Consider the following 13,429-nt stretch of genomic DNA (forward strand, 5'->3'; position numbering starts at 1 on the left):
CATGTTTTCTCTCCAGCTCTGGAACTCCCTGAATGCTTATGTACTACTGACCACTTTCTGTCTCCACTGGGCTCCATACTAGTGATTGCGAGCTTTTTCTAACATTCCGTATTCACCATTCAGCAATTTCTCTTTCCAATAAGCAAGGTTTAGCATTTTAGAAATGTGACAGTGTCACCAACTCTACTATTACATCCTAATCTAGGCTTGTCTCTCCCCTGTCACCTGAATCATGGCAGGGTCTCCAAAATTATCTCCAGGTTCCTTGGGATGCCAGGGATTAACTCAGGACTTTGTGCTGGAGAGGGAGAGGCACTCACTCTTCAATTAATGACCCTCTTCACCAACTGCCACTCTTGTGACTACAGCTCTCTTCCAGTCTACTGTTTTGTGGGAGGGGAGAAAGGAGGGTTGAAACAAGGTAGCTCAGGATGGCCTCAAATTCACTATCCTCACTATGTAATCCCGATTGGCCTTGAATGCATGATGATCCTTCTACCTTAGCCTCCAAAGTGTTAGGATCACAGGCATGAGCTTTCCTTCCCTTCCCTTCCCTTCCCTTCCCTTCCCTTCCCTTCCCTTCCCTTCCCTTCCCTTCCCTTCCCTTCCCTTTCCTTCCTTCGCTGGCAGACAGTGATACTTCTAATATATAAATTAAGGAGGAAGGAGTGGAGGCTGACTCACATCCCTACTCTTCCACTCTGAGGAGGCGGAGGCAAGGTTTCAAACACAGCACAATTCTAATCAGCTATCTGAAAACACAGCACCAAGGGCTCAGGCTGCAGCCAGTAGAGTAGCACTTGCCTCCCGTGAAAAAGCTCGGGGGTCCAATCTCTAGATCCGGAAAAAAAAAAAAGCACAAATCTAATTCCATCCTCCAGAGTCCAGAGGATCGTGCCAATAGAAACTCGTGTTTTGGTACTGTATGTACAAATAGAAATGAATTCTCACATACACAATTTTCTAGCTCTTTCTGTTATGAGGACTCTCAGCTCTGTTCTCCTTGGTGGAAAGACATGGTCAATAGATATAGACATCTTCAGCAAAGTTTATTTAGCAAAGCAAAGTAATACTAGAGAGAAGGGGGAGGGGAAGATGGAGACGGGGTGGGGTGGGGTGGTGGTGGCATAAGGCAACCCATTGGTTCTGTGTGGTGGCGTGTAAAGGGAAATATATGAATATTTATGAGGTAAGGCGCATATTATATGCATATTCATGAGATTCGTGGTATAGTCATAGAGGAAAGTGACCCCTTTCCCCTTTCTCCTCTCTCAAATAATAACGAACCAATTCTTCCATGAACCTTACAAAAAGGTGTGTGTGTGTCAAAACCAATGACACATGATATTCTAATGACATCAAGCTTTTGAGGATGCAGATCCTTCACCAAAGCATCTGCGTGGCCCAAGGCTCTGTTGCCTCAGTTCCTGATATAGTAGGAACGACCCAACTTCAGCTTCAGGAATGTCTAACCTCTGACAATGCAGCCTCTTCAGTTCCTTCCTGACTCACTCCTCACCTACTAAACACCATCTCCCTGGAGTGAACCTAGAAGCAAAGACACGCTGGTAGGCACCAGCACATAAAACAAAACAAAACAACCTAGCCATCAGCCAATAAATGCCATTCTCTGCTAACATGAGCCAAGGCTCTTTGAATAAAAAGGATGATTCAGAGTGGAGGCTGAAGAGTTACCAGATAATTTTTGTTGTTGTTGTTATTGTTGTTGGGCCAGAAAGGAAGAAAGCACTCAAGGAATAACCAACCAATAAGTGACAAAAAGATGGCATGCGCTGTGAGCGTACCCAGCTGGGCTACCACTGGCTGAATCTAGGATAACTGAGCTTAACGTGATTTCAGGGCTTGGGATGTGGCGAATTTGGGTGCTTGCCTAATCCCTGCAAAGGGCTTCAATCCCCATCACCTTATGAAACTGGGTAAAGGTGCATGTTTTTAAACCCAGTTACTTGGGAGGTGGAGGCAAGAAGGTCACAAGTTCAAAGTCATTAGAATCCATGTGAGACCTTGACTCAAATAAATAAATAATAAAGTTAATTATTAATGTTTTTGTTTGTCCTTTTTGAGACAGGGTCTTGCTGTCCTGGAAACTTATTATGTAGACCAGCCTTATTCATAGAAATCCACTTGCTTCTGCTTCTTGAGTGAGTGCTGGGGTTAAAGATGTGTGCCACCACATTGGGCTGACTGAGAGTCTTTCTCTTATAGCTCTGGTTATCCCTTTGATTTGGGCTGGGCCCAAAATCATAGAGCTCTGCCTGACTTTTCCTCCTGAGTGCTGGGATTAAGGTGTGTGCCATCACAACCAACTCTAAATAAATGGTTGTAACAGAGTGTCTAGTTCATTAGTCCATTGGGGAAAATAGGAGTTGAATGTTTCTAGTCAACTTAAACAGCTGAGAGTACAGAACAAAAACCATTTACTCTCTGTCTCTGTCTCTGTCTCTGTCTCTCTGTGTCTCTGTCTCTCTCTCTGTCTCTCTGTCTCTCTCTCTCTGTCTCTCTCTCTCTCTCTCTCTCTCTCTCTCTCTCTCTCTCTCTCTCTCTCTCTCTCTCTCTCTCTCTCTCTCTCTCTCTCTCTCTCTCTCTCTCTGAGGCATGGTCTCACGTAGCCCAGGCTGGCCTCAAACTCCTTATGTAGTTGGGGAAGACCTTGCATTCCTGATTTTCCTGCTTCTGCCTCTCAAGTGCTAGGACTGCACGCACCAACATATCCTGGCACCCCATTCTTCTAGGAAGAGGCTTTGCAGAATTACAGTTTTCCCCCTCTGCTCCCTGTCTCTGCCTTTTCTCCATCATATCCCCTGATGGCCGAATAACAGTGTAACACACATGGACTGTTTCTCCACAAAAGCAGAAGCTGGTAAGGGCAGAGCTCACTGCCTGTTTTGGTCAGAACTGTCTCTGTAGGGCCTAGAACAGAGCAGGTAGGATAAAACATGTACCAAGGCCTAAAGATATGGGAGGCAGGGTTCAACTTTTGTAGCTGTGGCCTTTAAAGTTTGTAAATGCTTTCCTGTTGAGACCCTTCCTCAAAACAAACAAACAAACAAACAAACAACAACAACATCAAAAAGGAGGGGGAAGAGAAAGGAATAAAAAAGAAAAGAAACAAGTGCTCTTTTTCTATTGTATCAGGGCCTGAGATCCCCCAGTTTAGTTTTAAACCAAACCAGGCTGCAGTTGCTTTAGGGGCCTAGAACTCTCCTCCGTTTTGCTGCTTTGGCTGAGTGGGCTTTCCTACTTTCCAAGGCCAGGGAAGCAGCCTTCTAGAAACATCTCTGATTCAGGACCTAGGGCATCCTAAGGAGACCACTTTCCCTTTGAAGAACTAAAGGGAAAGGAGGAGAAGCTTGAAAGGCAGGCCTGAGGAGAAGTCCCAGTGGGAGGAGGAAGTTAAGCGCACCACCAGCTGTTCCTAGTCTTTCTTCACAGTCTGCATCGCCAGATGTGGCCAAGTGCAGCCCTCCCGTGTGCACTTCAGTGAAGCCACCACAGAGAGAATGTAGGGAGACATAGATGCCTGTACACAACCAGAACATGTCCTCTCTGGAAAGAGGCTGTGACCTTCATAGAGACCTACTCACACCCTCAAACAAAGGTACCACAGTGACCTCTTCACAGACCACATCTGCACCAGAGCTCAAATTACCCAGCTCTCAACTAGTCTCACTGGAGGGTAACCTTAGGATTTGAGGGCCTGAAAAGTACATAGCTTTTGTTTTTATTTTTGGTTTTTCAAGGCAGGGTTTCTCTGTCACCCTGACTGTTCTGGAACTCATAGAGATGCTCCTGCTTCTGCCTCCCAAGTGCTGGGATTAAAGGCATGCGCTGCCACTACCCAGTGTGCATAAATATAAAACTAGGCATAAGTAATATTTAGAACAAAGATATATTTAGAACAAAAGAAAAAATACGAGACTAGGCAATAAGAAGTAATATTTAGAACAAAGCAAAGAGTGTAATGGTTTACATCTTTGAAAAATTGACACTGGGCAGTGGTGGTGCGCACTTTTAGTCCCAGCACTCCAGAAGGCAGAGGCAGGCAGACTCTGAGTTTGAGGCCAGTCTGGTCTACAGAGCAAGTTCCAAGACAACCAGGGCTACACAGAGAAACTGCCTCGAAAAAGCAATATTAAAAATAGAAGCTGACAGGGCTGGGGATTTAGCTCAGTGGTAGAGCGCCACCTAGGAAGCGCAAGGCCCTGGGTTCGGTCCCCAGCTCTGAAAAAAGAACCAAAAAAAAAAAAAAAAAAAAAATAGAAGCTGACAAATAGAGGGGGGAAACTCTGGGTTCAATCCTCAATTCTGGGAGAAAAAATTCTGACAAGCCGTCAGGGACGTAAAACAACAAGAAAAGCAAGACCCTGTCTCAAAAATAGGTACATGGTGATCATAATGATAACTGATATCCAATAAGTCTAACGCTGACAAATGCCAGAAAAGCAACTAACTCCCAGCAGACCTCTACAATGGTCTCTACAGACTGCCTACCTACTTTGTATATTTCTTTTTCTCGGTGTATATGAGCAATTTACAGAATTCTATAGGCCCTACGAACACCTTGTTGGAACTTTCCCCAGACTATTTTCGGGGTCCTTCAACTGCATTAACGTTATGGTGAATCAGCCTTGCACTTGAAATTCTTGTGCCCTCTCCACCCCCCAAGGCTTTCAGCCTGCTGGGAAAGCCTATTTTCTTAAATCAGTAGGTTTGTTTATCTAGCTTCTTCAAAACGTTTCGCATGGTTCTCATCAAATGGCCTGTAGCACTTCTGATGCCCGTGGGAATAACCTGGATCTGGGGCGGGGCTGGAGATGGGTGAGTTGATGTTAGATGGGGGTGTGTGGAATCAGCTTCAGTAGCAGGGGAGACCCCTTTCCCGTCGAGAGCTTGGGAGATGGAGAGCATGATGTGGGAAAGTGGGGCTCTCTTTTATTTATTTATTTATTTATTTATTTATTTATTTATTTATTTATTTATTTTATTAACTTGAGTATTTCTTATTTACATTTCGAGTGTTATTCCCTTTCCCGGTTTCCGGGCAAACATCCCCCTAATTCCTCCCCCGCCCCTTCTTTATGGGTGTTCCCCTCCCCATCCTCCCCCCATTGCCTCCCTCCCCCCAACAATCACGTTCACTGGGGGTTCAGTCTTAGCAGGACCAAGGGCTTCCCCTTCCACTGGTGATCTTACTAGAATATTCATTGCTACCTATGAGGTCAGAGTCCAGGGTCAGTCGATGTATAGTCTTTAGGTAGTGGCTTAGTCCCTGGAAACTCTGGTTGCTTGGCATTGTTGTACATATGGGGTCTCGAGCCCCTTCAAGCTCTTCCAGTTCTTTCTCTGATTCCTTCAACGGGGTCCCGTTCTCAGTTCAGTGGTTTGCTGCTGGCATTCGCCTCTGTATTTTGCTGTATTCTGGTTGTGTCTCTCAGGAGCCATCTACATCCGGCTCCTGTCGGCCTGAGTGGGGCTCTCTTATATTTTTGGTTGTGAGCCTAGCCTTTAACGGCTGAGCCATCTCTCCAGCCCGGCTCTCTTTCTTAGAGAACAAATGGCTCAGACTAGGATGCTAACTGGAAAGTAGTCTTTGTTGCCACGGCTGGCCTTGAACTCTTCACTACACTTAGATTAATCCCCAAGCTTCCAAAATCCTGTGAGCACAGGACTTGTTCATTTTGCTTGGACTCACGGTTGACCATGCTGAGATACTGTCACCACCGTGAGGTTGCCTCTGACTACTTCAACCAAACTAGTACCTCACTGTCACATCTTTGCAATTATCCTTACAACCATGTGAAATTATCCTATTCAATTTTCTGCCTTCTTGGATGTTTCCTGTCCCCTACACCACCATCCCCGCCAATAATGTACGTTTCAGGAGAGCCTCTGAGCCAGTGTAACCCGAAAGCCTAACAAGAGAGGTCACATGGCAGGCACACTCAGATTTAGGCTGAATGGGTAAATGTACCAGTTGGGCTCACAGAGATGCCAAGACTGTTTACTTTTCTCTTAGGGCCACGGCCCCTGCTTGGAGCCGAGAAGGGGAGAGTTGTCACTGACACATTCCGAGACCGTGCTGAAACTTAGAGGACACAGCCCAGAGAAGAGAGGAAGGCTTAAACCGGAATTCAGACTGTGCGAGCCTGAGAAGGCCAGAAGGAGGGGCGCAGAGGGTGGCGGAGCGCTCAGGAGGGGAGCGGAAAGCCCGCGCAGGGCGTCAGGGCCCCCGGGTCGCTCACAAGTGGTCCCGGCAGGTGGCCGTGCCGGGTCCCGCCCTTCCCGGGCGCGGCGCGTGCGGGATCAAAGCTGCCGGCAAGGGGCGGGCCAGGGAGCTGCAGGGAACTGGGGGTGCGAGCGTGGGAGCGTAGGGTCGCCGGAGGCGACAGGGACCAGGAAAGAGGACGAAATAGCGGGGAGAGGCCCAGAGAGGGAGCAGCAGAGGAACGTGAGACTCAGAAGCCGGAAAGAACTCCCTAGACCCGGAGAGACCCCAGCAGAAGTCGCCGAGAGATCTGAAGAAACTATCAGAGAGATGGAGTCTCTGAGAAGTGCTCAGGGACCTGAAAAAGCGGAAAACTGAAATGCCACGATTGGACCTGGGGAAAAGGTGCTTCAGAGAACAGAGAATGAAAGGGAGAAAGGAAGAGGGAAAGAAAGACCAGGAAGACCTGGTCTTCCCCTGCTGAGGAAGGAGAGGACCCCTGGACAGGGATCCCAGCTCCCTGTCCTTTCTCAAGGTGGCGCCTCTGGAGGTGCGGACAATGATGTGTGTCGAGGCAACCAGAATCACCCCCCCCACCCCCAGGGTTAAGGGTAGGTTGTGAGGACCTGAGGAGTCACTGACTTCTGGAACGTCCAAGCCGGCCACAGAATCAAAACACTACATTTTAGTTTTGGTTGAAATCTTTAAAAAAGAAAACTTGCTTGATGTGCCGTCAATTTTATTTTCCCCTAGTTGGGGAGGAATAAGAAGTAGCATGTGCATTGGCCGGGAATCGAACCCGGGCCTCCCGCGTGGCAGGCGAGAATTCTACCACTGAACCACCAATGCAGACGAGTTACTGTTCCGTAACAAGACTATGTGAAGCGGTCAGAGGCAGAGCCGATCTTGCTCTTACTTTTAGGTGTGGGAAAAGGTTGTACAGAATGATTGAGGTGGGTGGAGCGCCAGGCCATTCTTTCTCTTGGTCGGATCCGGCCACCGGGCCATAAAGTCATTCCATATGGCCAGGGGCGGCCCCACACCCGGGTGCAAACTGCCTCAGGCCCCGAGCCTCACGTGCAGGTGAGAAAAACTCAACCCCAATCCTGGTTCCCAAGGAGGGGGGCGGTGGGGCCTACTGGGGCCACACATCTGTGCTCCCATTTGGCTGAAGTAGAGGAAGGTGGGATGTACTGAGGGCCCTAACCCAAATGGGAGCCCCTTTCTCAAATACCGGGCCCCTCCTGCTCTGCCTTTGGCAAGTCAGCCTCTGGTAGAAAAACCTCTCAGGATGTGGAGGGCCTCTGGGAGGAGGCTCTACTTGTCTCTGACGCCACAGCTACCTTCTGGCTCGGTTTGTAGCCCCGTCTTTATTATGTCTTTCCCCCCATGTCTTCATGTCACGTTAAATTTCGGTTTTACCTTCTCAGGCACTTCGTCCTGAAGTCTCCAGGTGTTGACATATCCTTCTGCAGAGGGTCATGCTCTTGGTTTGAGGTGGGTGCGGATCCCCTTTTGCAACCAACCCTTTCTTGTCCCTTTAGCAAATCTCACGTCTCTCTGCTCCCCTACACTCACTAGAGGCCTCCAGAGGCAAGTAACTCTGGTGCACCCGTATGAGGTTTTCCTGCCAGCTATGCCAGCTACCCTGAATTTAGTTTTAAACCAAAGTCGTGTAAATGGAAAGATTTTTTCACTTTTACTTATACTTTAAGGACTTTTTTTCTTTCTACAAGTATCCTTTATCCTCCCTTAAGAAAATCTGTTCCCGGGGACTCAAGTCACTCTCTTCTACAGTATCTTTAGAATCCGTTTGGCGGCAGGTTCTTATTAGTCTGCAGGGCTAAGTACCGGAGTTAGTGTGGGAATCGAGCAGAAGGGACAGGCACAACGGTGTCTTTTCCCACAGCCAGCCAGAAGGATCCGGCAGATCTGCTCTGCACTTTTAGGGGCTGGGAGAAGATTATGATATTCAGCCTGGAGGCTGAAGCGTGCTAACACTTCAGTGTTGGTGGGGTTATAGTGAACCTCCAAGAAATCTACTAGTCTAGGAGATTCCCAAATTTTATGCCTAGGTGAGTTCTGCCCAGTTCACTTAGACTCCCTTCCCCTGATATTCTCCTCCCCCCAGTTGGGTCCCGCCTTTATACAGCTTTATGGTCCTTAAAGCAGCCTGTGGTCCCTTCCTCCCCTCACTTCCCACACTTGGGGCTAATTCCTCCCCTTCCCCTCCCCCCTGCCTTTCCGGGAGCCTCGTGCCGGGGGTCCTTGTCCTGGGCATCCAGGAGCTGAAGGGGGCGGGGCCGGGCCCTAGCCCTCCTACCCTGCAGCGGCGGGATATAAGGATCTAGGCAGCACGCGCTGGGTCCACCGAAGGGTCCGGAGGAGCAATGGTCACCCGGGAGCGAGCTGAGAATAGGGACGGTCCCAAGGTGAGAGGTGGGAAGGGAGGAAGATAGGGCCCCTGTTCTGACCAGAGGACTCAAAGGTTCTAAGGACCGAGGTGCTCGTGCGACCCAAAGAACCCTAAAGTATAAAGAGGACAGGGTCAGAGCCGAACTTGGGCGGGCGGTAGAAGCCGAAGTCTGGGGGTTTGCATTATTGTGGGCTGCAGCTTGTGGCCTGGAAAGTGCCAGAATTTGGGCATCGTGGCCTATTCTAGGGCTCGGGAAGCTGAGGCAGGTGGATTATCGCAAGTTCGAGGCCATGGAGTGCGTCCCTTCAAAAATAACGAAGCTATACATACATAAGATAAACTAGAGGACAGAGCTGGAACAAAAAAGAGGAAAGGCTATGGCCACTGTCTCTAAGCGCCTGGGAACCCACATCTGACTCAAAGAGAAGACCTTTGAGTCTCTGGTTCCAGAGGTGCGAGGCCGCGTGAGGGAGGTATTAGGAAAACGAGTGGCGACTTCTAGGCGACTGTCTTGAAGGGTTTGAGCGAGAAGGGGAGGTGGGGTCGCACTACGTGTCTACTTTTCACTTTAGGTCTGTATCGCGCAGCACAGTAGCTCGGGGGCAAAGAGTGCCCCTAAAGTTCTTCACTGATACACAGAGAGGGAGCCCACACAAGACAGAGATATATAGAGAAAAGAGGAGTGTCCTAGAAGGGCGAAGAGAGGAGAAAGCTGAATACAGAAGGGGCAGGGGCAGGGAGAAGTGGGCGAGCCACTGAAACCGACTCAAGGGTACTGGGAAGTAGGAGGGAGTGAGAGTGAACGAATGGGATTTGGGAGAAGGGGCGCATGGGGGGCTTTCCCAGCGGCAGGGTCGGACGCTCGCCTGGCGGCGCTGAGTCTCGGTCCGGTCGGCCCGCTCTTCCTTTCCCGCTGGTCACAGATGCTGAAGCCGTTGGTGGAGAAACGGCGCCGGGACCGCATCAACCGCAGCCTAGAAGAGCTGAGGCTGCTGCTGCTGGAGAGGACCAGGGACCAGGTCAGTTCCACCGCTGGCTCTTAAGCACTTTGTCCCTGTGTCCCAGAGTTTTCCACTTGGGTGGGGGGACATAGCTGCAGTGGTGAATCTGGTCCCAGGGCATCCTGACCCAAGCCTGCTCCTTGAAATCCCATCCCAGACCCCCCACCTCTCGCTCTCAGAATGTGATCTTCTCCACCTTGCTGGTCTGTAAGTTTCCTGTCTGGCTCCGTAAACTGAGCTCCCAGCGTGCGTCCGTTCCCCACTTGGGGTTTCTAAATGTCCTCATCTACCTCCCACCCCTGATCCATGCGCTTCAGTTCTACGGTGGTTTTCACCATCCGGGTTGCTGTTTCCTACACCTCACACGCTGGGAACTGGTTCCACTCCCTCAGGTTGGACAGTCTCGTCTCAGGGTGGGACAGGGACCTCTCTCGGTCATCTCCACATTCGGTCGCGAGTCCTGGGGGCACCCGCAGCTCCCGTATCCGCCCCTCCCTTCTTCCCCTAGCCACTTTCCCCCTCTCTCCCCACCCCTTTCTGTCTCTGCGCCCCTCCCCCCGTCTGCAGAACCTCCGGAACCCGAAGCTGGAGAAAGCAGAGATACTGGAGTTCGCCGTGGGCTACTTGAGGGAGCGAAGCCGGGTGGAGCCCCCGGGTACAGCGCGGGGGGTGGGGCAGCGGAGGGAGGCTGGGAGGTGGGGAGCCCGGAATGCTCGGGCCCGGGAAGGGGCGGGCTCTGAGGTGGACCGGGGCGTGGGGGAGCGGCCGGCCGTGCTCCCAGACGAGGTTAATAACACCCGCGCGTGTCTGTCTCTGTGTCTCCCTCGCTGCCCTCCTCTCCACGTCCATCCGGCCTCCTGTCTCTGTCTGTGCGCCCGTCTGACCTCGGTATCTCTGCGCCCCGCCCCTTCCCTCAACCCCGTTGGGCCCCTGCCCCGCCCGCCTGTCCTCCCGCCGGCCGCACCAGGGGTTCCCCGGTCCCCAGGCCAGGACGCCGAGGCGCTCGCCAGCTGCTACTTGTCCGGCTTCCGCGAGTGCCTGCTTCGCTTGGCGGCCTTTGCGCACGACGCCAGCCCGGCCGCCCGCTCCCAGCTTTTCTCCGCGCTGAACGGTTACCGGCGGCCCAAACCGCCGCGGCCGGAGGCCGCAGATCCAGGGCTCCCAGCGCCGCGCCCACCGCTGGACCCCGCTTCACCGATCCTTGGCCCCGCGCTGCACCAGCGCCCCCCAGTGCACCAGGGCCCTCCCAGCCCCCGCCTCGCTTGGTCCCCATCCCACTGCTCCCCTCGCGCCGGGGATTCGGGCGCGCCGGCCCCTCTCACCGGACTGCTGCCACCACCGCCACCGCCTTACAGACAAGACGGGGCGCCCAAGGCCCCGCCACTCCCACCGCCCGCGTTTTGGAGACCTTGGCCCTGAGCTCTGGGGGGCTGGGGCGGGGATTGGGGGTGGTGTAGAGACTCCAGCCAGAGGGCAGGAGAGGGATCCGGGCGAGGAGGGCAGCGGGGCGCGCGGGCTCAGCGCGCGGGTGAGATGTGGTCTATATTAGAGTATCTATATAAATATATATTTTCCCGTCCCCTCTTCCTGTCCCACTACCCTGTGTGTAGAATTGTACCCTCTCTACCCTAGTCCAGTCTCAGTCCCTTCCCCAGTCCCTAGTGCATGGAATAAAATCGTTATTGAATCCCGGTGTGTCCCCTAGCCAGGGGCCTGCCTTTATATTGGCGCCACGCCTACTTGCCCATACCCTTCTCCCACCTTTAGGCCTGCTCTCCACGGCCCAAGCCCTGGGGGAGACAGGTAAGTAAAGAGCGGAGCGACAGACTGAGGTTGGAACTGAACTTTATCTGTGGGTCTTTAAATAAAAGCCAAGAAAAGATTTTAAAATACAAAAGAATAAAATCGACTCTGGTGGGATTCGAACCCACAACCTTTGAATCGCTTTTTTTCGTCACTAGAAGTCCAATGCGCTATCCATTGCGCCACAGAGCCACCTGGCGGGCGGCGCCTCCTTCCGGCTTACGGACACTAGCATAGAAAAAAAAGGGTAGCGTGGGAACGTGTGCGCAAGGAAAGTGGGCGGAGCGTCACAGGAGCGAGAGGTGACGGTCTCAGAGGTCAGCCGAATGAAACGTAGTACTCGAAAAGCGCTGAGCTAGATGACAGTCAGAGCGATGCGGGTGCGAGCAAACAGAGAGGGAGAGTGATGAAATTTGAGCTCCCCAGCAGTGCCAAGCTCGGGCTGCTCCTTGCGCAAGCTACCCAGCTAAGACTTGCTCGGTTCCCAGGTTTGACCCCACTAAATAAACTCGTTTTGTTGTAATTTTCTGTGTCTTTTGGTCCATTTGTCTCTCCTCTTTACTATGTCGTACGGTCTCGGTGAGTCTTCATTCCGGGCTTGAAATATGCGGCAACTAAAGAAAATTGGGGCCGTTCATGGTTGTGATCTTTGAATGGACTTCCTACTACTCTCTTAGGAAGACAACGGGAAATCTGAGTCTCCATGCGGGTAGCGTGGCCGAGCGGTCTAAGGCGCTGGATTTAGGCTCCAGTCTCTTCGGAGGCGTGGGTTCGAATCCCACCGCTGCCACGCTAGAGTTTTTCTCCTGAAGCCTCTTTACGTTTTATTAGAACGAACCACTGCTTAGCCAGAGTTTCACCATCAACTTCCTCTTCCCTACAGACTCCAAAATTGCTACCATATTAATAGACAAGACTTAACAAACACTGTTGAAACAAAATATCCTTATATACTAAGATCGTGGTGTATTTAAGTGATTTTCTTTAAGTTCTACTAGAAGATCCGTAACAGACTTACCATTCAGCAAGACAACTGCAAACAAATATTATCATGCTGAGTACTAAGTAGCAAAACTTAAGGTTCCACCGAGATTTGAACTCGGATCGCTGGATTCAGAGTCCAGAGTGCTAACCATTACACCATGGAACCCCCTCTTCCCCGACCTTTCGGAAATTATATACATTATTCCAAACCTCATTTTTGCATATCACTTCAACTGTATCATTCATCGAAATAAACCAAAACAAGTACATGAATCCAACTAGTAAATGTGATTATTGACTACCTGAAATATGAATACTTTCTTCTAAACTTGAAAATTATGAAAGAAAATTTTAAAATTCGTTAAAATGCTGATATTTAAACACCAACTTAGAGTTAAAATAAGATTTTCAAATATTGTATTAAATGAAGTATGTTAAACTTCTCCATCTTATATTTACTCTCCTTGGTATAGTCCTCGTTTATCCAGCTACTCCTTTAACACATTGCTGTTCCCTCTTTTTATTGTTTGGAACTTAAGTTCAATTTACATTTCCTTTTAAAAGAATGTAACTATTTTGTTATTATATTGCTCTTGTCAAACAATACAGAGTAACAAGTGCTCGTAGACTTGTAGACACAAAAGCTAAGCGCCCGAACAGGGACTTGAACCCTGGACCCTCAGATTAAAAGTCTGATGCTCTACCGACTGAGCTATCCGGGCTCCTGTAGGAGGCCTCCACTTTTGCCTATAAGAATATCTTCCAACACGTACGTACAGCAGTCCATAGTCAAAGGATGATGTCCGTCTTTGTTTAGGACTCTATACTGAAACTTAGCTGCTAACGCCTATGTCTTCATTAGCTGTCAAGGTGGTTGCAGGGCGGGAGCACCGCTCCAGCTGGAATCTAGAGGTGCCTAGACCAGCCACGCGGGGCCGCTGCGGGCCACAGATTTCCCTGGTAGAGTCTATTTTTATTTATTTATTTATTTTCTTCCCT

At 50.5% G+C, this 13,429-nt stretch overlaps 1 protein-coding gene and 5 non-coding genes across 6 annotated transcripts; 2 read left to right on the top strand and 4 right to left on the bottom strand.

The window, feature by feature from the left end:
* Window positions 1-7,004: 7,004 nt before the first annotated feature.
* Window positions 7,005-7,075, bottom strand: Trnag-gcc. The gene has a single exon. It is a non-coding gene; the product is annotated as a tRNA-Gly (tRNA).
* An 87-nt stretch (window positions 7,076-7,162) lies between these two features.
* Window positions 7,163-11,969, top strand: Hes7 (hes family bHLH transcription factor 7). Its single transcript, XM_032913954.1, has 5 exons — window positions 7,163-7,309; window positions 7,657-7,723; window positions 9,566-9,661; window positions 10,211-10,298; window positions 10,611-11,969. The coding sequence occupies exons 1-5, from the start codon at window positions 7,248-7,250 to the stop codon at window positions 11,060-11,062; spliced, it is 765 nt and encodes a 254-aa protein (XP_032769845.1). The 5' UTR covers window positions 7,163-7,247; the 3' UTR covers window positions 11,063-11,969.
* Trnar-ucu lies at window positions 11,550-11,638 on the bottom strand. Its single transcript is given in 2 exon segments — window positions 11,550-11,585; window positions 11,602-11,638. It is a non-coding gene; the product is annotated as a tRNA-Arg (tRNA).
* Window positions 11,970-12,154: 185 nt separating the features above from the next.
* Window positions 12,155-12,236, top strand: Trnal-uag. Its single transcript has one exon. It is a non-coding gene; the product is annotated as a tRNA-Leu (tRNA).
* A 288-nt stretch (window positions 12,237-12,524) lies between these two features.
* Trnaq-cug lies at window positions 12,525-12,596 on the bottom strand. The gene has a single exon. It is a non-coding gene; the product is annotated as a tRNA-Gln (tRNA).
* Window positions 12,597-13,079: 483 nt separating this feature from the next.
* Trnak-uuu lies at window positions 13,080-13,152 on the bottom strand. The gene has a single exon. It is a non-coding gene; the product is annotated as a tRNA-Lys (tRNA).
* Between the last annotated feature and the right edge of the window lie 277 nt (window positions 13,153-13,429).

This window comes from Rattus rattus, chromosome 9 (assembly GCF_011064425.1).
Source record: "Rattus rattus isolate New Zealand chromosome 9, Rrattus_CSIRO_v1, whole genome shotgun sequence".
In the NCBI taxonomy this organism is placed as follows: Eukaryota; Metazoa; Chordata; class Mammalia; order Rodentia; family Muridae; genus Rattus; species Rattus rattus.

Coding starts and splice junctions, on each gene's coding strand:
- Hes7 (XM_032913954.1), top strand. CDS start 7,248: ATGGCCAGGGGCGGCCCCACACCCGGGTGCAAACTGCCTCAGGCCCCG. Junction 7,310..7,656: donor GCCCCGAGCCTCACGTGCAG/GTGAGAAAAACT, acceptor TTACCTTCTCAG/GCACTTCGTCCTGAAGTCTC. Junction 9,662..10,210: donor TGGAGAGGACCAGGGACCAG/GTCAGTTCCACC, acceptor CCCCGTCTGCAG/AACCTCCGGAACCCGAAGCT.